Source organism: Ceratotherium simum, chromosome 6, assembly GCF_057802395.1.
Source record: "Ceratotherium simum simum isolate JZ-2026a chromosome 6, ASM5780239v1, whole genome shotgun sequence".
Lineage (NCBI taxonomy): Eukaryota > Metazoa > Chordata > Mammalia > Perissodactyla > Rhinocerotidae > Ceratotherium > Ceratotherium simum.
In genome coordinates, this window is record NC_141905.1 from 27,180,597 (window position 1) to 27,207,048 (window position 26,452).

Here is a 26,452-nt window from a genome sequence, read left to right on the forward strand (position 1 = left end):
CCTACATATATACCCAAAAGAACTGAAAACATATATCCACACAAAAAACTTACATGTGAATGTTCACAGCAGCATTATTCATAATAGCCAAAAACTCGAAACAACTCAAATGCCCATCAACTGATGAATGGATAAACAAAATGTGGTATACCTATACAATGGAATATTATTTGGCAATAAAAAGAAATGAAGTACTGATACATGCTACAAGATGGGTGAACCTTGAAAACATGCTAAGTGAAAGAAGCCAGACACAAAAGAACACACATTACATGACTCCATTTTTATGAATGTCCAGAGTAGGCAAATCTATAGAGACAAAAAATAGATTAGTAGTTGCCAGGGGATGGAGAATGGGGTGAATTGGGAGATACAGAGTTTCTTTTTGGGGTAATGAAAATGTTCTTGATTTAGATAATGGTGATGGCTGTGCAATTTTGTGAATATACTAAAAACCACTGAATTGTATATTTTAACATGGAAAATTTTATGGTACATGAATTATATCTCAATAATAAAAAGACAAGCAAGCATAAGAGGTCTTAAAGTTTAGCTAAACGTAAAACAAAAACTTGGGGGCTGGCCCAGTGGTGTAGTGGTTAAATGCACGTGCTCTGCTTTGGCAGCCCAGGGTTTGCAGGTTCGGATCCCAGGTACGCACCAATGCACTGCTTGTCACGCCATGCTGTGGCGGCGTTCCATATAAAGTAGAGGAAGATGGGCATAGATCTTAGCTCCGGGCCAATCTTCCTCACCAAAAAAAAAAAAAAAACAAAAAAACCTTGAATGCTTTTCTATGGTTTGAATTCAGTTTTATAAATATTATCTTTTCCTCTTTCAGCAATAATTATCATGACAAAAATAGCAGGTACTTATTAAGCACTTATTAGGCGTTGTACCAAGCATGTTTTTTTCTTTTTGAGGAAGATCAGCCCTGAGCTAACATCCATGCCAATCCTGCTCTTTTTGCTGAGGAAGACCGGCCCTGAGCTAACATCTATTGCCAATCTTCCTCCTTTTTTTTTTTTTCCCTTTTTCTCCCCAAAGCCCCATTAGATAGCTGTATGTCATAGTTGCACATCCTTCCAGTTGCTGTACGTGGGACGCTGCCTCAGCATGGCCAGACAAGCGGTGTGTTGGCGTGCGCCCGGGATCCGAACCCAGGCCGCCAGTAGTGGAGTGCGCGCACTTAACCACTAAGCCACAGGGCCGGCCCCTGTACCAAGCATTTTATACTTGGTATTCTCTCTCAAATCATCTCAATGACCTTGTACATAGAGGTTATTATCCCATTTTATAGAAAGGAAATTGACACTCAAAAAAGCTGAGTAATTTGCCCAAGGTCATGTAAAGGTAATTAAGTCTGACTCCAGAGGTTCTATTATATCATTTGTCTTCCTTAAAACAGTGACTTATTGGTCTCCAATGCTAAGTTATTTTTCAATGTATTGTATTATTCTTCTTTCTATCTCCATTAACAAGTTAGATATCATTTCAGGGCCCAGTATTAAGTAATGATCTTTCTTCATTAGTTTGTTGAGCACAGGGCAAAGACAGAAAAACATTCCTTTATGACAATTTTTATTCGTATCAAATTACAGAGTAACATAAGTATATAAGATAATAATTTGAATATTGTAATATAACATAATTTGGCAAATTATTTAATTATCCAAAGTTTACTACATGTTTGAGCAAGCACTGAAGAGATTATTTGGCATATCTTGGCAGGATAAATATTTCTGTACTTCGACCTTTATCATGTATATATGTGGTACATATATGTATGTGTGTGTGTATATGTGTCACATACACACATAGATACTCCTAAATTAAGTATACTTGTATAAAAAGCTAAAGATTGATGTGTTAGGATTAATTTCTTTTTAAAAATCTATTATATTAAATTGCATCTGCGTTCAAAGCAGAAATGTAGGGAAAAAAACTGATCAATTTGCTAAATACATGTGATTTTACAAAGTAACTGAAAATGAAATAAAAATTTCTATTGAAATGTTATATTTCTGTTTAATTGACATTTTTAAGTGGCACTATCAAACCATGGAAATAAACATTTTTTTAGGTTATTGAGAGAATAATGATTCTACTGAGCATTACTGTATCCTCTAAATTAAGAATGAACATTATTATCGTAGGAAAAGATGGCAGATAATTTTCTTCTTTATTAATATGAGAATTCTCAGGAAGCAATCAGGGTAGTGTCTGTACTTCTGGTCTTGGGTTTCCTGCTTTTCAATCAGTGGAAGTCTGGTTTCTCAGGAAAGGTGCAGCCAGTCCGCCTAATTATGACGCTTGCTGCATAGTGGCCGGCACGAATGCATTCAGTCAGGGGCTTGTCAGAGACCAGCTGAGACAGAAAACCTGGAACACAGACAAAAGGGAAGAACGTGAGTATTGTGTAACAGTGTCAGAAATGTCATATTGGGTCAGACCAAAAAATGGTCTATGCATCTATCCTTTTATTTAGTCTTGATAGAAAGTGTTAAACCTCAAGGGTTAGGGAGGTCTTCCCCTAAACATCACGAGCTTCCCCTAATATTTCTTTTAAAGAGCTCCAATTAGGACATGACAAGTTACCATCAAGTCAATCTAGTCTTTCTAAGTCTAAACTATCATGCTTTCCTTTAGCTTTGAGATTAGAAGGTTATGAGTAAGAAATACCAGCCAAATAATATTACCTTGGGTCTTTATAGCTGAGAAGTTATTAGTTATCCTTCTCCCCTTCTCTCTGGATTCCCCTTCTGTATCATTGTTATTCCTAGCATATTGATATCTGGACAAAATTCTATCATCTGGATATCTCTCCAAGTATAAATTCAAGAGTTGAAAAGTTATGAAGCACCTTACATCTTCCTTTCACTCCCAGAAGTAACAGTGAAAATTTCTATAGTCAAGCACCACAGACCGGTATGAGATTAAAATAAATATGATAAGGTAGAAAACAGTGTTGAGGACTTCTGCTTCTGACCAAGATAAAACGAAAGGAACCAGATTTACCCTTTCTCTAGAAACCACTAAAGACAAAGCATATGAATAAAGTTTTTCAAATATTGTACATCAGCCACAAAGGATCCATGAAAGAAGGGAAACAAGCAAGGTAAACTGTAAAATTGCTCTAGCTTACTACCTAGAGAGAGTTACCAGGCTATAACACAAGGAGGGACAAGCTAGGTAGAGTCCAACAGTCTCAATGAGTAGAGAAAATGGAATTGGGAGTCCAAATAGGATAAAATTAAACATCTAGGCAGACTGATCAGAAAAAAAAGAGAGAAGACATAAATTACCAATATCGAGAATAAGAGAGAGGATATCACTATAGAATTTACAGACACTAAAAGAATAATAAGGAAATGTTATTAACAATTTTATGCCAATAGATTTGACAAGTTACATGAATTGGACAAATTCCTAGAAAGAAACAAACTACCAAAGCTCACTCAGGAAAAAATAGATAACCTAAATAGCCTTGTATCTATTAAATATATTGATTTGGCAGTTAAAAAGCTTCCCATAAAGAAAATTCCAGGTCCAGATGGTATCACTAGTGAATTTGAATAAACATTTAAGGAAGAAAAATAATATCAATGCTATACAAACTCTTCAGAAAACTGAAAAGGAGGGAATACTTCCCAACTCATTCTTTGAGGCCAGCATTACTCTGATACCAGAATCAGAAAAGAAAACTACAGATCAATAATCCTCATGAACATGGATACAAATATTCCAAAGAAAATTTTAGCAAATCAAATCCAATAGTATATTAAAAAAGGTAATAAATCATGATCAGGTGGGGTTTATCCTAGGAATGCAAGGTTGGTTTAACATTCAAAAATCAATCAATGTAGGGGCCAGCCCCGTGGCCTAATGGTTAAGTTTGGTGTGCTACACTTTGGCAGCCCGGGTTCGGTTCCCGGGTGCTGACCTACACCACTTGGCAGCAGCCATGTTAGCTCAGGGCAAATCTTCCTCAGTAAAAAAAAAAGAAAAAAAAAAGAAAGAAAAAAGAAAAAACAATCAATCAAGGTAATTTACCATATAAACTAAGAAAACCGTAAGATCATCTTAATAGATGCAGAAAAAGCATCAGACAAAATCCAATATCCACTGCAATAAAAACTTTCAGCAAACTAGGAATAGAAGAGAACTTCCTCAACCTGATAAAGGGCACTTATGAAAAACTTATAGTTAACATCATTCTTAATGGTGGATGATGAAATGTTTCCCCCTTAGGATCAAGAACAAGGCAAGAATGTTTGCTCTTAAACACTGTCCTGGAGACTCTAGTCAGTGCAATAAAGCAAACAAAATAAAAAAATAAAAGGCATCAACATTGAAAAAGAAGTAAAACTATCTTTATTTGTAGATGACATGATTGTCTACGTCTCTGGTTCTCAAAAGTGGGCAATTTTGCCCCCCAGGGGACATTTGGCAAAGTCTGAAGACATTTTTGATTGTTACAACTGGGGTAGGGGTGCTACTGGCATCTAGTGGGTAGAGTCCAGAGATGCTGTTAAATATCCTAGAATGTCTATAATGCTGAGATTGAGAAATCCTGGTCTATGTAGAAAATCGTATGGAATCTAGAAAAAAGTTACTAGAACTACTAAGTGAGTTTAGTAAAGTTGCAGGATATAGGATCACTATACAAAAATAAATTGAATTTCCATACTGGTAATGTGTGTATATGTAGCAATTGTATATATTAGCAATGAATAATCAGAAATTGATATTAAAAATACTATTTACCATACCATCAAATATGAGAAACACCTAGGGATAAATCTCACAAAAGTTGTGTAAGACCTGCACACTGAAAATGACAAAACAATACTGAGAGAAATAAATCTAAATAAATGGAGAGATATAAAGTGTTCATAGATCAGAATATTCAATATTGTTATCAGCTTTGCAGAAATTTTTCTACTGATTCAATATAATACCAATCAAAATTCTAGCAGGCTTTTCTTATAGAAACTGACAAGTTGATTCTAAAATTTATGTGGAAATGCAAAGGACTTAGACTAGTCACAAGACAACTTTGAAAAAGAAGACTACTTGATTTAAAACTTATTACAGGACTAAAATAATCAAGACATTATGGTATTGGCATAAAGACAGACATATAGATCAATGCAACTGAATAGAGAGTCCTGAAATAAACCTACTTCTATATGGTCAATTGAATTTTTTTTTTTTAAAGATTTTATTTATTTATTTTCTTTCCCCTCAAAGCCCCAGTAGATAGTTGTATGTCATAGCTGCACATCCTTCTAGTTGCTGTACGTGGGACGTGGCCTCAGCATGGCCAGAGAAGCGGTGCGTCGGTGTGCGCCCGGGATCCGAACCTGGGCTGCCAGCAGCGGAGTGCGCGCACTTAACCGCTAAGCCACGGGGCCGGCCCTGGTCAATTTAATTCTGACAAAGATATCAAAGCAATTCAATGGAGAAAGAATAATCTTTTAAACAAATAGTCTTAGAACAGCTGGATACCACATGTGGGAAAAAAAAAAACCCACTTCAACCCTTATCTCACACCATCTACAAAAATTAACTTGATATGGATCATAGATCTAAACGTAAGAGCTAAAACTATAAAACTCTGAGAAGAAAACATAGGAGAAAATCTTAATGATTTTGAATTTGCCAAAGATCTAAGTAAGACATAAGAAGCACAAACTTTTATAAAAGGGAAAATAATTAAGATTTTGCCAAATTAAACACTTTTATACCTAAATAACAAGAAACAACCCAATAAAAAATGGACAAAAGTGTTGAACAAACAGTTTAGCAAAGAAGATAAACAGATGCCAAAGAAGCAAATGAAATGATGTTCAACCTCATTATTCATTAGAGAAATGCAAATCAAAACTACAATTAGATACCATTGCCCACCCACTACAATGATTAAAATTAAAAAGATAGACCATCTCAAGTGCTGACAAGCATGTGGATCAACTGGAACTCTCATACACTGATATGGGAATATAAAATGATAAGACCACTTTTGAAAACCATTGGTCAGTGTCTTAAAAAGGTAAACATGGGGGCCGGCCCGGTGGCATAGTGGTTAAGTTCGCACGCTCCACTTTGGCAGCCTGAAATTCACAGGTTTGGATCCCAGGCGTGGACCTTGTCAGGCCATGCTGTGGCAGCATCCCACATGCAAAGTAGAGGAAGATGAGCACAGATGTTGGCTCAGGGCTAATCTTCCTCACCAAAAAGTGGGGGATTGGCAATGGATGTTAGCTCAAAGCCAGTCTTCCTCACACACACACACACAAAAATGTTAAACATACACCTACCATATGACCCAGTCATTCTATTTGTAGGTATTTAACTCAAGGTAAATGAAAGCATATATCCACACAAAAATGTGTAAAAGAATGTTCATAGCAGCTTTATTTGTAATAGCTCCAAACTGGAAATAATCCAAATGGGGATGAGAAAGGGTAGGAAGGCAGGATTACAAAAGAGCATGGGAGGGCTGGCCCCGTGGCTTAGCGGTTGAGTGCGCATGCTCCGCTGCTGGGGGCCCGGGTTCGGATCCCGGGTGCGCACTGACGCACTACTTGTTCGGCCATGCTGAGGCCATGTCCCACATACAGCAACTATGACATACAACTACCTACTGGGGCTTTGGGGGAAAAAATAAAATAAATAAAATTAAAAAAAAATTTAAAAGAGCATGGGAGTAGTGGATATGTCCATAGTGATGGTTTCATGGGTGTATACATATGTCAACATTTATAAAATTGTGCACTTTAAATACATGCACTTTATTGTAGTCAATTATATTGCAATAAAACTATAAAAGAAGAAAAAATTGTTGTCGTTACAAATAAGGTAGGTGAAGAACAGAAGAATCTGGGGCTACTTTCCCCCTAGGGGAAACCTGAGCTGCTGTGGCAGTACACCCAAAAGAACAGATGATAATGAGAAACTGTTCTGTTGCCAGACTTCTAGGCCTTCTCCTAGGCCCTGGGCAGCCTGGGGGGTGAAGGTTAATTGAGAAGCTGTGGTATAATGACCTGAAGAGAGCATTGTAAGAGATTTATGTCCTTTCTCTTTTACCATTCTGACCACACAGGCATCTCCCTGTCAGATTTGGGGAATGCTCTGTATCTGATAAAATAAGTAAGTATTCCCAACCAAAGAATAAAATTAATTTGGTTAATGGAGTGATGTACTTTGAAGACATTTGCTTAGAATGTGAAAACACTCTGTCAAGAGGTTTAGTAAGAGTATTTTATCATTTGAGTTTTCAGGTAACAGTCAAAGGTCAATATTAACTTTCAGCCAAACCGTGAGACTAAAATGCTCAGCCTACACAGTGAATGGAGCAGATGCCAAATTCAGATCCAGATCAGTTTACAATGGAAACACGTCTATTAGAAGTCTTATAGGCAACATTTTTTTCCCTCATTCCTCCTGGTATGATCTTTGAAATATTTTTATGAATCATAAGTACCAGCATTCTCTTTCTAAGAGAAGAGCTAGCTGATGACTGAAGTGAAGTACTCTGAAGAGACATTTGTTTTGACAAGTGGAAAATCTGGATACAGAAAAAAGCTAAGACCTTTGCCCCGGGTGAATATCAGTCTTTCAATAATCTATTTTTAAAAACCAACTGAGATGAACTACAGATATTATATAACAAATTATAAGTGGAACTTTCATAAAGTAGCTGATAACGAATCTCAAAAATTGTGTAAAACTGTTTAAGTAAACAAAAGGAGCTTATATTTAAAGAATCACAGGGAAGCCTTTTACAATATGAATAAATATCCCCGAGAAAGGTTTTTTTGTGTAAAATATACATAACCTAAAATTTACCATTTTAACCATTTTTAAGTGTACAATTCATGGCATTAAATACATTTTGCAATGTTTAACCATCATCTCTGTCAATTTCCAGAACTTGTTCATCACTCCAACAGAAACTCGATACTTGTTAAACAATAACTCTCCATTCCCCCCTATTCCTGGCCTCTGATAACTGCTATTCTGCTTTCTGTCTTTAAGAATTTGCTATTCTAGGTACCTCATATCAGTAGGACCATACAACATTTGTCCTTTTGTGTCTGGCTTATTTCACTTGGCATAATGTTTCCCAATATAATTTTTTAAGTTTAGATTTTTAATTATTAGCTGATCTAAAGTGTATTTTTAAAACACTTTATTTGGAAATAATTTCAAATTCAAAGAGAAGTTGCAAGAATAAAAATTGTACAAAAAGCACCTATATATCCTTTATTCAGATGCACTTATAAACATTTTGCTCCTTTTGCACACAAATATTCTCTCTTTATATAATTGTTTCCCCCTGAACTATTCAATAACAAGTTGCATTTATCATGCTTCTTTACCTTTAAATCCATCACTGCGTGTTTCCTGGGAATAAGGCTATTCTCTTATATAACAACAATCCAGTTATCAACTTCAGCAAACACTGTTATAATACTGTTATCTAACCTACTTTCCATATTCTGATTTTGTCAATGACCCAATAATATCCTTGATAGCATTTTTTTTCCTTCTAGGATAGAATCTAGTCTAGGATTTGTCATATTTTTAGTCTTCTTTAATCTTGAACATTTCCTCAGTCTTTCTTTGGCTTTTGCAACAAGGACGTTTTTGAAGCATACACACGGACATCCCTTATTCCCTTTTTAATAGAGTGACTCTCATTTTGGGTTTGTCTGATATTTCCTCATGATTAAATTCAGATTATGCATTCCTGGCCAGAATACTAGAAAAATTATGAGTTGTGTCCTTCTCAGGGTATCACATTTAGAGGCACATTATGTTCAGCTGCTGTTCACTGGTGATGTTAATTCTGATCCCTGATCAAGATGTTGTCCTATTTCTCATTGTATAGTTACTATTTTTTCCCTTCCATCTAACAACCAGTCTGTTGATAGACACTTTAGGACCATGCAAATACTCTGTTCCTCATCAAAAGTCCCCACCCCCTCTCCCGGACTTAGTATCTATTCATGATTCTTAACTGAAGCAACTTATACTGTGATGATTTTCCCACTCCAGCACTCCTTTCACATTTAACAGTCAGCTCTTGGCATTCTACTATATGCAACAGCCTACCCTTTTACCCATTTGTTATTTTTAATCTGTTTATTATCAATAAGGCGGCACAGATTCTTTTTTATCAATGGTTTATAATTTATTACAACTCAATTCATTTGGTGCTCAAATGTCCTAGTTTTTGCCAGTGGCAGCCCCTTCAAACTGGCTCCAGTGTCCTTGGACATGCCTTCAGACTATTTTTGAGCACTTCCTTACTTTCTGGCATAATGTTCTGAGCTCATTTTATACCCACCCTACCCCAGGCCTGGAATCAGCCATTTCTCCAAGGATACCTCGTTCCTATTAGAGTCCAAGATGTGGGTGGTAGGAGCGTTCTTTGCTTCTGGACGCTGTCAGTGAATAAAGCTAGGAAGTATGGATGTATACACACTCACAGATATACATACACACTTATATCACAGACTTATTTTAGAAACTGAGTTGACATTGATACTTCCAATTCCAATCCATCCCAACAGGGTTCTTTCTTACCTTTCCCCATTCCATTATTATTATTATGTTCCTTCTTCTACAGTGAGAATCCTAGCTCTCAACAATATTTATTTATTTTCTCAGTTTTATAATACATCTAAAACAGCTTCAAAATCGCTTCACTCCAGATCTACTAAAAAGAGTTCAGGATTGGTTTGCCTTTCTCTCATGTACTCAAATACTGTGTTCAGTATGTTACTTAGATTAGTTTTCCCTTTTTACCCCACTTCAGGGTGGCTCATTGTACTTAAGATTGAAAAAAATGTTGGGTTCATGTGTTTCAGTTTGTTTTCAGTTTTAGTCCCCCACTTCTATCCTTGTTAATTTAATTTTTAAGAAATATGTAGGACATTAACATGTTTCCAAAAGTAAAAAACTCTAAAGAAGATATACTCGGAGAAGTGTCACTTTCTTTTACCCTTTGACCCTTCCCCATCCCTTGTAGGTACCCAATTTTACTTTTTTCTGGTTTGTCTTCCTGTGTTTCTTTATGTAAAGGTAAGTAGATCTTATTTCCTTTTTTTTTTTTTTTACACAAATGGAGATACAGTATATATACTCTCTGCACTTTACTTTTTTCACTTAAAAATATCTCCTGGAAATTACTGTATATCAATTCATAGAGATCTTCCTCATTCTGTTTTACAGCTGCATAGCACCTAAAATTGTATGGATACACCATAGTTTATTCACTCCACCTGCTATGTGTGGATATTCATATAATTTCCAATGTTTTGCAATTACAAATAATGTTGCAATGAATAATCTTCTGCGTATGTATTTTTGTGTCATTGAGGGTGTATCTTCAGGATAAATTTCCAGAAGTAAAATTTCTACGCTGAAGGGTACATACATGAGTAGTTTTGTTACATATTGCCAAATTCCCCTTCACAGGAGTTGAACCATTTTTATTTCCACTAGTAATGTTTAAGAGGGCCTATTTCCCCACAACTTCACCAACAAGTGTACTGTCAAACTTTTGAGTTTTTGCCAGTCTGATGGGTTAGAAATGCCATCTCAGTGTAATTTTAATTTGTTTTTCTCTTATTATGAGTGAGGCTGAACACCTTTTTATATGTATAAAGAACAAATATTGTTCTGTGAATTGTTTGTTCTTATTTTTTGCTTATTTTTCTATAGGATTTTTCGCCTTTGCCCCCCTTATTTTTAAAAGATCTTCGAGTTTTAGAAATATTATTCCTATAAAGTATTTTTTTAGGCAGGAAAAAATACCAACGATAATAATATGCTATTAATATATACAAATACTGTATTAGCAAGTAAACAAAGTGCTTATTCGTATTTCATTCACTGAATGTGATGAATTATAAAGTGTGGTTGGCAAACACTATAGTAGATAAATATGGTTTGCGGATATACAAATAAAAGAAGCTTGCTCTCTTTTAGTAAAGATTTTGGGCCTACCAAGAGTTCAAGAAGCAAACTCTTAAATAACTGTCTTAACATGTATGCTCAATATGAAAAAGTCCCTTAGGAGCCCTTTTGCTGGTGCCATCAGCTTATGGTCCTTGTCAGTACTTCATCTTGAAAATGAAGAGTAAGGCTCTGTATATATGCCTTTCAACATAGCTAAGAGAACAAGAGAACATAACACTGGAGAAAATGAAACATCAACACAACTTTCCAAATCAAGAACTCATATGCTGACATAGTTGTTGCCTTTCTACTTTGGATCCTTCTCTCTGTGACCTCTTAACTCCTCTCTCATCCTTTTACAGAGAGGCTTATCCCAGGGCCTCTTAGACTTTTCCCAACTTTAGGCCATGTCATGGACGTTAGGCCTCTAGCTGTTGAGGCATAGGGTGGGTAAAGGCTTCTTGCTGACACTGAATTTGGTTCCTAGGGCTAGTGTCGGCTGGCCCTGAATCTTGGAACAATCATAGATCCAGAGCTCTCAGAATAAACCTCTGTCCATTAACAATTGGTACAGCTTATTATCTTTTTGTTAATTTCATTTGAACTTTTCCTTCACTGATGTTAAAGAGAGTGCTCAATTTTAGTATAACTGAATCCAATGTCTGAGATGAGGCCTAAAACATATATTTAAACTCTGCCGGCCAGCCCCGTGGCGTAGCGGTTAAGTGCGTGTGCTCCACTACTGGCGGCCCGGGTTCAGATCCCGGGTGCGCACCTACACACCGCTTGTCAAGCCATGCTGTGGCGGCGTCCCACATAAAGTGGAGGAAGATGGGCATGGATGTTAGCTCAGGGCCAGTCTCCCTCAGCAAAAAGAGCAGGATTGGGGGCCGGCCCCGTGGCTTAAGTGCGCGTGCTCTGCTGCTGGCGGCCCGGGTTCGAATCCCGGGCGCGCACCGATGCACCACTTCTCCGGCCATGCTGAGGCTGCGTCCCACATACAGCAACTAGAAGGATGTGCAACTATGACATACAACTATCTACTGGGGCTTTGGGGGAAAAATAAATAAATAAAATTATTAAAAAAAAAAAAAAAAGAGCAGGATTGGCATGGATGTTAGCTCAGGGCTGATCCTCCTCACACACACACACACACACACACACACACACACACACACACAAAAGAAAAAGCATGTTTACAATTTAAAACTCTCCAGAGGAGGTGCTAAACTAGTTTCCTCAAAGCACATAGATGTTGAATGGCTGGTGTGTACAAAAGGCAAAGTGATTTCCTAACTTAAGTTGTCCATTCCATGTAGAAGAGATAACAGCATCTAGAATTTTCCTAGTGTCATTTACAGAGAATTGAGAAATATTGTCAGTAGGTATGGAAGCCTTAAGGGAGACACTTAAGAGCTAGGGATCTTAGAAGGAAATGAACAAAGTCCACAAGTCAATTTTTTCTTTTTCATATATGGTTCCTTCACTAATAGTTTTCACGGTGGCTGGAACTAAAAACCCAGTAGACTCCACTACTGTTAATTCAACATTCACAGCAAGAAGGATGACTTAGCTTTTCTGGTTGTCATCAAATAAGAAAGCTGTGCCACACTGACTTTATAAACTTGGAAGAATGAAGTTTTAATAATTCACTTTTTATAAGTGTTCGCATCTTGTATTATTCTCAAATTGTTTCCCCAATGATATTGCATAAGTACACATCAGTGACTATGTCTTTATTTCTTAGATAGTCCCCAAAGACCTTTAATATACAGTAGACCACAATATGTATATGTAGAGTAAAACATTTTAAAGCATTTTTGAATATATATAATTTGCTTAAATAATCTCATTTTATGCTAAATTTAAATTATTATACATCCAGGTGGTACAGTACTTCGTTCACCTGGCAATATATACAAATGTACATGTGTTGAAAATGGATTTTAAGCCGTATAACTTAAAAGTCAGAGAAAACTAACACTGTGAAATAGAGTAATACCTCACATATAAGACTTGAAACAATAGCAGCTTTCATAGCTATGCATATTACACCTACAGAGAACCCTCAGGCCTTCACTAAGAGCCTAATTAATTTATATTTAAGAAAGCGAGGAAAAAAACCTTTTCCTCGCTGTAAATGTAATACCCAATAACTATAGAAAAAGTGGAAAAAACAAAATAGAATTAAGAAGTAAATACAACACACACATAGTACCGTTACAAAGAATAATCAATGCTATTTAATATAGCGTGGAGATCCTAACAAGAGCAATAAGACTAAAAAGAAATTAAGAATTATAAAGGAAGAAATAAGTTTGTCATTATTTTCAGTTAAGAGGATTGTATATAGAAAACTTCAAAGAATCTATGAATTGTTGGACTTAAGAGTTTTGAAAGATTGCTAGATACAAGAGAAATATACAAAAGTCAATTATTCATATATATATAAAAGCAACATTAAAACAAAAGGAATTTGAAAAAAGATACAAAAGCAACACAAATTATGCCAGTCTCTAATGAAGAAAATTATAAAACCTTATTGAAAGACATTATAAAAGACCTAAATAAATAGATATGTCAAGATCCTCTCTAAGATTCATTAAAGCAAATTCAATCAAAATCTCAACATGGTTCTGGGGAACCTGACAAGTTGATTCTATCTGTATGAAGGCCGGCCCTGTGGCTTAGCGGTTAAGTGCTCGCACTCCGATGCTGGCGGCCCGGGGTTCGGATCCTGGGCGCGCACCGAGGCACCACTTCTCCCGCCATGCTGAGGCCGCGTCCCACATACAGCAACTAGAAGGATGTGCAGCTATGACATACAACTATCTACTGGGGCTTTGGGGGAAAAATAAAAATAAATAAATAAATTAAAAATTAAAAATAAAATAAAATTTGTATGAAAATGCAAAGGATCAAGAATAGACAAACACTCCTACTGAAGAATAACAAGGTAGGAAAGACTTGCCTTACCAGATTCGACACTTACAATAAAACTATAATAATAAATACAGTGTGGTATTGGCATAGATATAGATAAATAGTGCAAAGGAAAACAAGAGATAATCCAAAAACAGATCTATGCAAATGTGGAAACTCGAGCTACAACAGAGGTTAGCATTGTGAATCCATAGGGAAAGGATGGTTTATTAGAAAATAGTGTTGAGGCAACTAGTTTTTAATTTGGAAAAATAAAATTACCTCATTCTGTATTAAAAAAACAATTCCAGATGTATCAAGGAATTAAATGTGAATCACAAAACTGTAAGACTTTTAGAAGAAAATAAAGAATACATTAATGTTGTAGAGGTAAGAAGGATTTCTTAAATAAGACACAAAAAACAAACTATAAAGTAAAAGATTAAAAAATCCAACCATGGTAAAATGAAAACTTCTGTTCCTCAAAAGATACATTTAAAGACAGAGAAAAAACAAAATTTGTTTTCTGTATACTAACAAAGTATCAGTTTCTAGAATATCTAAGATATTCTATAAATTAAGAAAAACAACCCAATAGAAAAATAAGAAAACATCTTGAACGGACATTTCAGAAGGAAACATAAGATGTTCAATCTCATTAGTAATGAGGGAAAATGCAAATTAAAACCACAATGAGATTCTACTATAAATGCGCTGGATTAACAACACTTTAAAAGTCTGGGCCGGCCCCATGGCTTACCGGTTAAATGCGTGCGCTCCGCTACTGGCGGCCCTGGTTCGGATCCCAGGCGCGCACTGACGCCCCGGTTCTCCGGCCATGCTGAGTCCGCGTCTCACATACAGCAACTAGAAGGATGTGCAACTATGACATGCAACTATCTACTGGGGCTTTGGGGGAAAAAACAAAGAGGAGGATTTGCAACAGATGTTAGCTCAGAGCCGGTCTTCCTCAGCAAAAGAGGAGGATTAGCATGGATGTTAGCTCAGGGCTGATCTTCCTCACAAAAAACAAAATAAATAAATAAACTGTTAAAAAAAAAAAAAGTCTGACAATACCACTTGATGATGAGGATGCCTTATAATCTTTATACACAGCTAATAGGAGTTTAAATTGGTACAGTGGATTAGGTAAATGGTTTGGCATTACACAGTAAAGTTGACTAAGCCTTTTTTACAACTAGGTATACATCCTAGAGAAACTTGTGCCACTAGGACACATGTATAAGAATGTTCATAACCACATTGGTAATAATAGCAAAAAGCTGGAAACAACTCAAGTGTCCATCAACTCAAACTGGATTAATTAATTGTAGCATATTCCTACAATGAAATTGAACAAATTATAGCTATATACATGAACATGGGTGAGTTCTCACACTGCTTAGGAATCCATAAATATGTGACAAATTTAAAAGAAAAGTCAGAAAACAATACTTAGGAAATAGTTACTTCTGGTGCTGGGGACCTAATTGGGGTAGGGTATACAGGGGCTTCAAAGGTATTAGTAAAGGGGCTTCAAAGGTATTAGTAAATGTTCTATTTCTCAACCTGGATGTAGGTAGAGGCCTGCTCATTTATTATTATTTGTATTTGATTATACATATTAGTCAATATTTCAATTCAATACATAATATTCAATATATGTGTGTGTCTGTGTATACACACATATGTGTATACATATGTGTGTCTCTGTGTGTGTATATAGTGTATATATACACATATATATGCAATATCACTATAGATATTGTCTTTTTTAATAATTTTATTTATTTATTTATTTTTCCCCCAAAGCCCCAGTAGATAGTTGTATGTCATAGTTGCACATCCTTCTAGTTGCTGTATGTGGGACGCGGCCTCAGCATGGCCGGAGAAGCGGTACGTCGGTGTGCGCCCGGGATCCGAACCCGGGCCGCCAGCAGCGGAGCATGCGCACTTAACCGCTAAGCCACGGGGCCGGCCCTGATTTCTTTTTTTTTTTTAATTGAGGTAACATTGGTTTATAACATTATATACATTTCAGGTGTACATCATTATATTTCAACTTCTGTACAGACTATATCATGTTCACTACCAAAAATCTAGATGCCATTCATCACTGTACACATGTGCCTCTCTACCCCTTTTCCCTCCCCACACCCCCTTCCCTTCTGGTAATCACCAATCTGTTCTCTGCATCCATGTGTGTGTTTGTCTTCCACATACGAGTGAAATCATATGGTATTTGTCTTTCTCCATCTGACTTAATAATACCCTCAAGGTCCACCCATGCTGTCACAAATGGCAAGATTCCATCTTTTTTTTTTTTCACAGCCGAGTAGTATTCCATTGTGTATATATACACCACATCATCTTTATCCATTTATCCATTGACGGGCACTTAGGTTGTTTCCAAGTCTTGGCTATTGTGAATAATGCTGCAATGAGCATAGGGGTGCATTATCTTTTTGAATTAGTTTTCTCACGTTCTTTGGATAAATACTCAGAAGTGGAATAGCTAGATCATACGGTAGTCCTATTTTGGGGGAATCTCCATACTGTTTTCCATAATGGCTGCACCAATTTACACTCCCATCAATAGTGCATGAGGGTTCCCTTTTCTCTACATCCTCTCTAATACTTGTTATTTCTTGTCTTTTTAATAATAGCCATTCTGACAGGCGTGAAGTTTTGATTTGCATTTCCCTAATAATTAGTGATGTTGAACATCTTTTCATGTGCCTATTGGTCATCTGTATATCTTCTTTGGAAAAATGTCTGTTCAGATCCTCTGCCCATTTTTTAATCAGGCTGTTTGTTTTTTGTTGTTGAGTTGTATGAGTTCTTTATATATTTTGGATATTAACCCCTTATCAGAGAGATGATTTGCAAATATCTTCTCCCAATTGGTAGGTTGTCTTTTTGTTTTGTTGATGGTTTCCTTTGCCGTGCAGAAGCTTTTTATTTTGATATAGTACTATTTATTTATTTTTTCTTTTGTTTCCCCTGCCTGAGGAGACATACTCAAAAAAACACTGCTAACATCAATGTCAAAGAGTATACTGCCTATATTTTCTTCTAAGAGTTTTATGATTTCAGGTCTTATATTCAAGTCTTTAATCCATTCTGAGTTAATTTTTGTGTATGGTGTAAGATAATGGTCTATTTTCACTCTTTTTTTTCTTTTTTTTTTTCGTGAGGAAGATTGGCCCTGAGCTAACATCTGTTGCCAATCTCCCTCTTTTTGCCTGAAGAAGATTGTTGCTGAGCTAACATCTGTGCCAATCTTCCTCTCTTTTTTGTATGTGGGATGTCACCACAGCACAGCTTGATGAGGGGTGTGTAGGTCCATGCCCACGATCTAAACCTGCAAACCCCAGGCCCTTGAAGTGGAGGGGGGGATCTTAACCACTATGCCACTGGGCTGGCCCCTCTACTTTCATTCTTTTTCATGTGGTTGTCCAGTTTTCGCAACACCATTTATCAGAGACTTTCCTTGCTCCACTGTATGTTCTTGGTTCCTTTTTTGAAAATTAGCTATCCATAAACGTATGAGTTTATTTCTGGGCTCTCGATTCTGTTCCATTGATCTGTGTGTGTCTTTTTGTGCCAGTACCATGCTGGTTTTTGTTGTTGTTGTTTGTTTGTTTTTTCTGCTGAGGAATATTCGCCCTGAGCTAACATCTGTGCCAATCTTCCTCTATTTTTTTGTATGTGGGACACTGCCACAGCATGGCTGGTGAGTCGAGTAGGTCTGTGCCCAGGATATGAACCTGCAAAGCCGGGCCGCTGAAGCAGAGAGTATGGAACTTTAACCACTCGGCCACGGGGCGAGGCACAGTACCATGCTCTTTTGATTACTACAGCTTTGTAGTATATTCTGAAACCATGGAGTGTGATATTTTCAGCTTTGTTCTTTTTTCTCAGGATTGCTTTGGCTATTCGGGGTCTTTTGTTGTTCCATAGAAATTTTAGGATTCTTTATACTATTTCCGTGAAAAAAGTCATTGGGATTGTGATAGGGATTGCACTCAATCTGTAGACTGCTTTAAGTAACATAAACATTTTAACTACGTGAATTCTTCCAATCCATGAGAACAAAATATTTTTCCATTTCTTTGTGCCTTTGATTTCTTTCAACAATGTCTTAATAGTTTTCAGTGTACAGGTCTTTCACCTCCTTGGTTAAATTTATTACTAGGTATTTTATTCTTTTTGTTGCAATTATAAATGGGATTGTGTTCTTGATTTCTCTTTCTGCTAGTTCACTGTTAGTGTATAGACATGCAACTGATCTTTGTATGTTGATTTTGTACCCTATAACTTTACTGTATTTGTTAATTATTTCTACACCATATTCTATATATACAATCATGTCATCTGCAAATAGTGACAGTTTTATTTCTTCCTTTCCAATTTGCATGCCTTTTCTTTTTCTTGCCAAATCGCTCTGGCTAGGACTTCCAATACTATGTTGAATGAGAGTGGTAGGAGTGGGCATCCTTGTCTTGTTCCTGTTCTTAGAGGGATAGCTTTCAGTTTTTCACCACTGAGGATGATGTTAGCTGTGAGTTTGTTATATATGGCCTTTCTTTTGTTGAGGTACTTTCCTTCTACACCCATCTTATTGAGAGTTTTTTTCATAAATGGATGCTGAATCTTGTCAAATGCTTTCTCTGCATCCATTGAGATGATCGTGTGATTTCTATTCTTCATTTTGTTAATGTGGTGTATCACACTGATTGATTTCTGGATGTTGAACCATCCTTGCATCACTGGAATAAATCCCACTTGGTTGTGGTGTGTGATCCTCTTAATGTATCGTTTATTCTATTTGCTAATATTTTGTTGAGAATTTTTGCATCTATGTTCATCAGCAATACTGGTCTGTAATTTTCCTTTTTTGTGTTGTCCTTGCCTGGTTTTGGTATCAGGCTAATGTTGGCCTCATAAAATGAATTAGGAAGCATCCCTTCCTCTTCAATATTTTGGAAGAGTTTGAGAAGGACAGGTATTAAATCTTCTTTGAATGTTTGGTAGAATTCACCAGAGAAGCTGTCTAATCCTGGACTTTTGTTTTTTTGGGAGGTTTTCTTTGGTGAGGAAGATTCACTCTGAGCTAACATCTGTTGCCAATCTTCCTCTTTTTTTCCTTGAGGAAGATTAGCCCTGAGCTAATATCTGTGCCAATCTTCCTCTATTTGGTATGTGGGTTGCCGCCACAGCATGGCTTACCAAGTGGTGTAGGTCTGTGCCCAGGATCCAAACCTGCAAACCTGGGCCACCAAAGTGAAGTGTGCCCAACTTAACCACTACACCACAGGGCTGGCCCCTGGGAGGTTTTTGATTATTGTTTCAATCTCTTTTACTAGTGATTAGTTTATTCAGATTCTCTAATTCTTCTTGATTCAGTTTTGGGAAATTTTATGATTCTAAGAATCTATCCATTTCTTCTAGATTATTCAATTTGTTGGCGTATAGCTTTTCATAATATTCTCTTATAATCCTTTGTATTTCTGTGGTATCCATTGTAATTTCTCCTCTTTCATTTCTAATTTTACTTATTGAGCCTTCTTAGATATTGTCTTGTAGCTTGCTTTTTTTTACTTAATAATAACGTGAGACCATTTTTCACTTAAGAGATTAGCAAAGACAAAAATATTTAATACACTGTATTATCAAGGAGAAGTGAACATTCTTATATACTAGAGTGTAAATTAGCACTTTTTGAAGGGCACTTTGGCAATATCTATCAAAATTATAGCCAGCTCTGTGATCTAGTGGTCAAGATTCCACACACTCACCACTGTGGCCCAGGTTTGTTTCCCAGTCAGGGAACCACAACACCTATCTGTCAGTACAGGTGACCAGGTTTCAGCGGAGCTTCCAGACTAAGACAGACTAGGAAGAAGGACCTGGCCACCCACTTCTGAAAAAATTGGCCATGAAAACCCTGTGAATAGCAGCAGAGCAGTCTGATATAGCACTGGAAGGTGAGAGGATGGCACAAACAGAATGGGCAGGGTTCTGCTCTGCTGTACACAGGGTTGCCAGGAGTCAGAATTCACTTGATGGCACTAACAACAAATCAAAATTATAAGTGCACACAGCCTTCAGCTCAGCAATTCCACTTCTAAGAATTGGAAGTGGCCTCTAAGCCACTACTGGCCATTTGTATGTCTTCTTTTTATGAACTGTCTGATGACAACTTTTACTTATTTTTCTATTGGGGTATTTCTCTTCTTTTATTGGTTTGTAAAAAACATCCCCAGTTTGTCTACTATAAACGTTGCAAATACTTTCCCTAACTTTGTCATTTGCCTTTTATTTTTGTTGCTATATATATTTATCTTTTCTTTAATAATTTTTCCATTGACTTTAGGCTGAGAAAGATCTTCCAAACCACGAGACCAGATAAATAATAGCCTATATATTTTTTCAGTTCATTTATGGTCATTTAACTTTTTACTTCATCTGGAAATTATCTGAGTATGATGATTGATAGTGATAAACCTTTATTTTTTCCCAAAGAGTTCTATTTTTGTTCCACTACCATACCTTAAAAAAATCCATCCTGTTCTTATTGTTTTTAAATATTTTATTTTCAAATAATTTTAGATTTACAAAGAGTTGCAAAGATATTAAAGAGTGCTCCTGAACCCACTGATTTTAAATCCTGACCTTATTAACTTCCTACATGTGTTTCCTTCCATTTTTAGTCTATGGTCAGATCCATGCAATAAATTTCAGAAACATGTTTATTCAAAATAGTAAAAACGCAAAAATTTTGTGTATCTAAAAAGAGATTATCATTTCCAGATTTCAGAGATGATTTTTATTTTCTCTGTTTGCATTTCTTATCTCCTAAATATTCTATAATAAGCAATATCACTTTTATAATCAGAAAAAAGCCAATAAACATTATTTTAAAGAATAACACAGGAACATTTAACTATTTAGAAAAATGGTTATCAAGTATAACTCATTCAAGAATTTCAGCTCAGTGATGTTTTATCAGTTTTCCATTCATGCCTTTACAGTTCATCAATAATTGTAGCCACTTAGGCACAGAGCTTTCCATAAAGTAAATCGGTATAAGTATCAGTATAAATACAATGAAATTGGTCACTCTTCTTAAAAGATTCATCAAGGACATGAAGATCATCACTACTTTCTGTACTCTCAGGCGTAGGGAAACATAGCAGTGTTAGAGGAGGCATCTTAGGAAGTTTCTGAGGGAACCTTAGCAGTCTTTTTCCCCTAATAAAGTCTTCATCTATAGAAGCTATATGCCAAGTAAATCAGTCTGCCTCTTTTGAAATAGAAATTCAAGGACCAATCCTTACCTAGCAGGGACTGCTGGGAGAATTCCTAACAGAATTAAGCAGAAAGGATCATTGTACATAATGTGATATCAATGAAAACAAGCTTTTTGGGAAAAACCGTTTGAGGTCACTGGCCTTGGACAGAGGTCTAAGCCTTAGCCCCTCAGGACACTGTAATTCATAAAGTTGGGAAACATAGGACAGACACACAAACTAAGATATTGGTAAAATGAGATGGATGGAAGAAAGGTTTCCACTTTGACTTCTTTTTTTAAATTAATAGACTGTTTTTTGGAGCAGTTTTAGATTTACGGAAAAATTGAGTAGAAAGTACAGAGTTCCCATATACTCTCTCATCCCCCCATCCCTCCGTTTTCCCATCACTAACATCTTTCATTAGTGTGGTACATTTGTTATAATTGATGAGCCAATATTGATTCATTATTAACAAATAAAATCCATGATTTACATTAGGGTTCACTCTTTGTGTTGTTCATTCTACGGGATTTGAAAAATCTATAATGACCTGTTAGCCAGTATTAGAATATCATACACAATAGTTTCATTGCCCTAAAAAAACCCCTGTACTCCACCTATTCATCCCTCCGTACCCCCCACCCCGAGCCCTTGACAACCACTGATATTTTTACCGTCTCCATAATTTTGCCTTTTCCAGAATGTCATATAGTTGGAATCATCCAGTATGTAGCCTTTTCAGATTGGCTTCTTTCATTTAGCACTATGTGTTTAAGTTTCCTCTGTGTCTTTTCATGGCTTGATAGCTCATTTCCTTTTATGGCTGAATAATATTCCATTGTCTGGTTGTACCACAGTTTGTTTATCCAGTCACCTATTGAAGGACATCTTTGATGCTTCCAGGTTTTGTCAATTATGAATAAAGCTGCTATAAACATTTGTGTGTAGGTTTTTATGTGGACAAAAATTTTCAACTCATTCGCACAACCAGGAATCATGATTGCTGGATTGCTGGATTAGACGATAAGAGTTTGTTTTGTAAGAAACTGCCAAACTGTTTTCCAAAACGGCTGTACCATTTTGCATTCCCATCAGCAATGAAAGACAGAGTTCCTGGTGCTGTGCATCCTCACCACATTGGCCACACATACAAACTCAACATGTTGGTAAAATGATATGGGTGAAACAATGGTTTTTTCATAGTTTTAAATTCTTAATATTTACTTAAAAAGAAAACCTTCCAAAACAAAACCGGCTGTTTAAAAGTATATGCATTATATCGCAAACTCACTTATCTATTCCACTGCTTGGTAGACTTATTTACTTTATTGTATGTTTGTTGTCTTCAGAAAGCTACATGATTCACCTCAGATTCTGATGGTATTCTCCATGGCTTTGGCTCAGATCCTTGAGGACTGGGTCAATGATCTAATGAGTCATTTGCATTCCTGATTGCTATAATACTATGATGTCCTTACTGTCTCCATCCCTCGCCCCACCCCAGCTCATTCATTTAAGTTATCAATGTTGATATATGAGTAATATCAGGCTACACACTGTATAGTAGTGACAAGTTAATTACATAGTTATTAAGAGATAATGTGGGAGTAGTAACATAAGTTATCATGTAATTACTTTTGTTCTCAGAGGCATTACCATGTAATTAAACCAAACCTGATGTAATATTTTACAGCAACTAACAGTGATGAATTCTATATTCCCCATCCTCCTCCCTGTAAAAAAATCTGCACTCAGTTAGGTCAATTTGATTTTTCAATTCTTTGTTTATTTTCCATCTTTCTTAGATATCTACACTTTAGTGATGATTTACGAGCTCTCTCAGACTGCCCTGCTATACCTTCTATATCAATAGTTACCAGGTACTTGCTGCCACATAGCACATGAAAGGCTGTATTTTTTTAAGGGTGTATTTTTATTACCTTTAGCTGTTTTAGGAAAGAGAATAAGATATAAATTAAAAGTTTGACTAGTCTGAATCCTCAATGTACTAGACTCATGCCACTACCACTCCTACACTTGATTTTTATTATAAGAAGTAAATGAAAAGAAAGTAAAAGCCCAGAGTGCTATCAAATGTACTTTGATTCATTCAATCAACCAACAGCTATTGAATGCCTACCATCACTAGGTACTGTGCTAGACATCAAAGGATTCAAAGATGGATAAAACATAGTGGTTGTCCTTGAGGATTTTATAGCTTTAGGAGAAAAAGTCACGTAAATACTTTAAAAATAATCCTGGCACAAGTATGGAGTATGAACTTACTAGGAAAGAGATTGTTGGCAGAGAGATCAAATAGGATCTACTGCAATATTCTAGGAGTGGTTCTCAAAGTGTGGTCCTACACTTTAGCATCACCTAAGCCGTACCCTAGACCTACCAAATCAGAAGCTCTGGGGCTAGGGCCCAGCAATTTGTCTTTTAACAAGTTCTCCACGTGATTCTGATGCATGCTCAAGTTTGACAACCACTGTTCTAGGTAACAGATAATAAGCACAGGAAGGAGAATAAACAGGTTTAGTGATTTGATGTGGGTGCTGACGAAAGCTAATAAGTTGACAACAATTTTGTGGCTTAAAGCTTAGGAAGCTGTGTGAAAAATGAAACATGGGATATGTCCCAGTCTCAGTTCATGTCAAGCACTCTTCACCAGAGATTCTTATCGCCTTCTCTGTGGAGGAGCTACATTTTGCCCCACTCTCACCTGTAAGTGGAGGAATATCAGTAAAGATCCTAGGTAGGACAGGACAAGGGTGCTGTTATTTGATGCACTGGACACTCAACCGGGCATTTTGGCAAACCAAATTTATAGATCTACTGGATAACTTCAATACATTCTGTGAAATCTCGACTGGAGCCTCTGGCCTGTATGCCACCGCCTATTACAGAAGGAATTGATGTTCAGGATTATGATCTTAAGAATTAGTTTTCATATTTGTACTGTAGGTACTTAGGACAACTGATATTAGATATTGCCTCTTTTCCTAACACATGTGTTCTCTCCTTATTTACCTCTATTCTAAGTGACAGTAAGGGAAAGGTAGCTGTGATCAGTCTCTCTGTCACTGGATTAGTCACATATACTATGCTAGCTGGGGTTAATCTTAAATCAAGGTGACCTGACACTAAAGTACAGCCTATCCTGCTATTTTCTGACTCACTCCATCCCTTCTGACAAAATCCCTCAATAACCAAATTCTTAGATATACTGACCAGAATGGTTTTTATTTGATGGTAGGGGGCAAGTTTGTTGTAGCTGTGCCTGTGAGTGATTTATTTACTTACACACACAAATAATATTTACTGAGTTATTTACTCTATGCCAGGCACTGTGTTGGGTCCTAGGGATACATTGGTGAATAAGACACATACGGTCCTTGCTCTCTTGAAGCTTATATATATGTATTTTTTTTGTGTGAGGAAGATCAGCCCTGAGCTAACATCCGTGCTAATCCTCCTCTTTTTGCTGAGGAAGACCGGCTCTGAGCTAACATCTATTGCCAATCCTCCTCCTTTTTTTCCCCCAAAGCCCCAGTAGATAGCTGTATGTCATAGCTACACATCCTTCTAGTTGCTGTGTATGGGACACAGCCTCAGCATGGCCGGAGAAGCAGTGCATCGGTGCACGCCCAGGATCCGAACCCGGGCCGCCAGTAGCGGAGCGCGTGCACTTAACGGCTAAGCCACGGGGCCGGCCCCTGAAGCTTATATGTTAATAGGAGAGATAAAAAGAAAACAAGTAATAAGTTAGTAATTAAGATAATAAATAAGTAAATAAGATAATTCCAGAGAATGTTCAGTGCTATTAAGGAAAAGGACTATGTGTAGCAGTCGAGAATAGTGAAGGGACACACATTAAATAGGATGATTAGAGAAGAGGTGACTTTTAAGTCAAGACTGAGGAAGAGACAGAGATAGCTGTGGCGAGAGTAGGGGAAGAGCGTTCTAGGCAAAAAGAACTCCATGTGCAAGGTGTCTAAGGCCTGACAAAAGGCCAGTATAGCCAGAGCATGCAAGCAAAGGTGAGTGTAGCATGAAATACAGATGCAAGGATAGCAGATCATATAGATCCTTTTAGGCCACTATAGGAGTTTAGATTTTTAGTCTAAGTGCAACTAGAAGCCACTGAAGGGTTGTAATCAGGGGACTAAAATAATCCAGTTTTTCCCTAAAATGATTATTTTGGCTACTGTGTAGAAAATGGAATGGAGTGCAAGAAAGAGTGAATGTATGGACATCAGTTAGGAAGCTACTGTAGTAAAGTATAAAATAGGCCTGAGCTACAGTCATGGCAGAAAAGAGAGTTGAGATAAAAGAAATTTGAGATAAGATGATATGAGATATAGCCTTAAAATTGAGTCAAAAGAGCTCATTGAAGGTTTGCACAAAGGGAAAGAAAGCCCTCAAGAATGATTCCCAGGTTTCTACCTTGAGATATAGGATGTTTGATGTTCCATGTATTGTTTGATACATGGAGCATGTTGTAGGGAACATTTTCAGAACCGTAAGTATGGGTAAAATGGTGTAGACAAGGCATGCAAACATACACATTTGTAGAGCCCACCCATCCATTACCTTTTTAAGAAGAATCGCCTCACCTCCAGCATTGCTGAGGGCCTCAGTTGATATGTTTTGGGCGTGAAAATCAGCCCTTATTGCTAACTGGACCAAGGGGAAGGCATCTGACTCAAGAGCAAACAACTTATGGTTCTTCCAGCGTCCTACTTATGAATGACACAAAAAGTCAATTGAACTAATCTAGTGTTCTCTTTCAGGAGCCAGAATGGAAAGCAAAGAAAGACCATGAAGCTGACTGTGAGGTAGGAAGAAGTGGATATGCAATGCAGCTGAGTAACATTAATCTGTAAGCACTGGAGTGAAGATCCATGAATATCCACTGTTGGGGTCTCTAGAACTGATTTGAATCTGGAATCACCATCTGGCTCTACTCTCAGTGAAAACTTGTCCAGTTTTGGCTCCTGTTTGAGATTCTTCTTATAATAGGTAACTAATGAATCCTTACTGTGTCAGGCACTGAGCTTTATAAACATTCTTTAACTTTCATAATAACCCAAATGAGGTAGGTAATCATTATCCTCATTTTTAAAGGTGAGGAAACTGAGGCTTAGAGATGTTAAGTAACTTGTCCATAGTCCCACAACTAGTTAATGGCAGTACCAGAACTCAAACCCATGTCTTTTGACCCATTGTCTTAACCACTCTGTTAAAATGCTCCC

The 26,452-nt window shown here is 36.8% G+C and overlaps 1 protein-coding gene across 4 annotated transcripts in view; it reads right to left on the reverse strand.

Moving 5' to 3' along the window:
• Positions 1-1,564: 1,564 nt before the first annotated feature.
• The window catches only part of ADK (adenosine kinase), a 539,838-nt gene continuing 514,950 nt past the window's right edge, over positions 1,565-26,452 (reverse strand). For all 4 annotated transcript variants that reach the window (XM_004426944.3, XM_087432006.1, XM_087432005.1 and 1 more), the window contains one exon: positions 1,565-2,382. In XM_004426944.3, the coding sequence (XP_004427001.1) occupies positions 2,258-2,382 (125 nt within the window). In that variant the 3' untranslated portion in view covers positions 1,565-2,257. The remainder of the gene's footprint in view (positions 2,383-26,452) is intronic.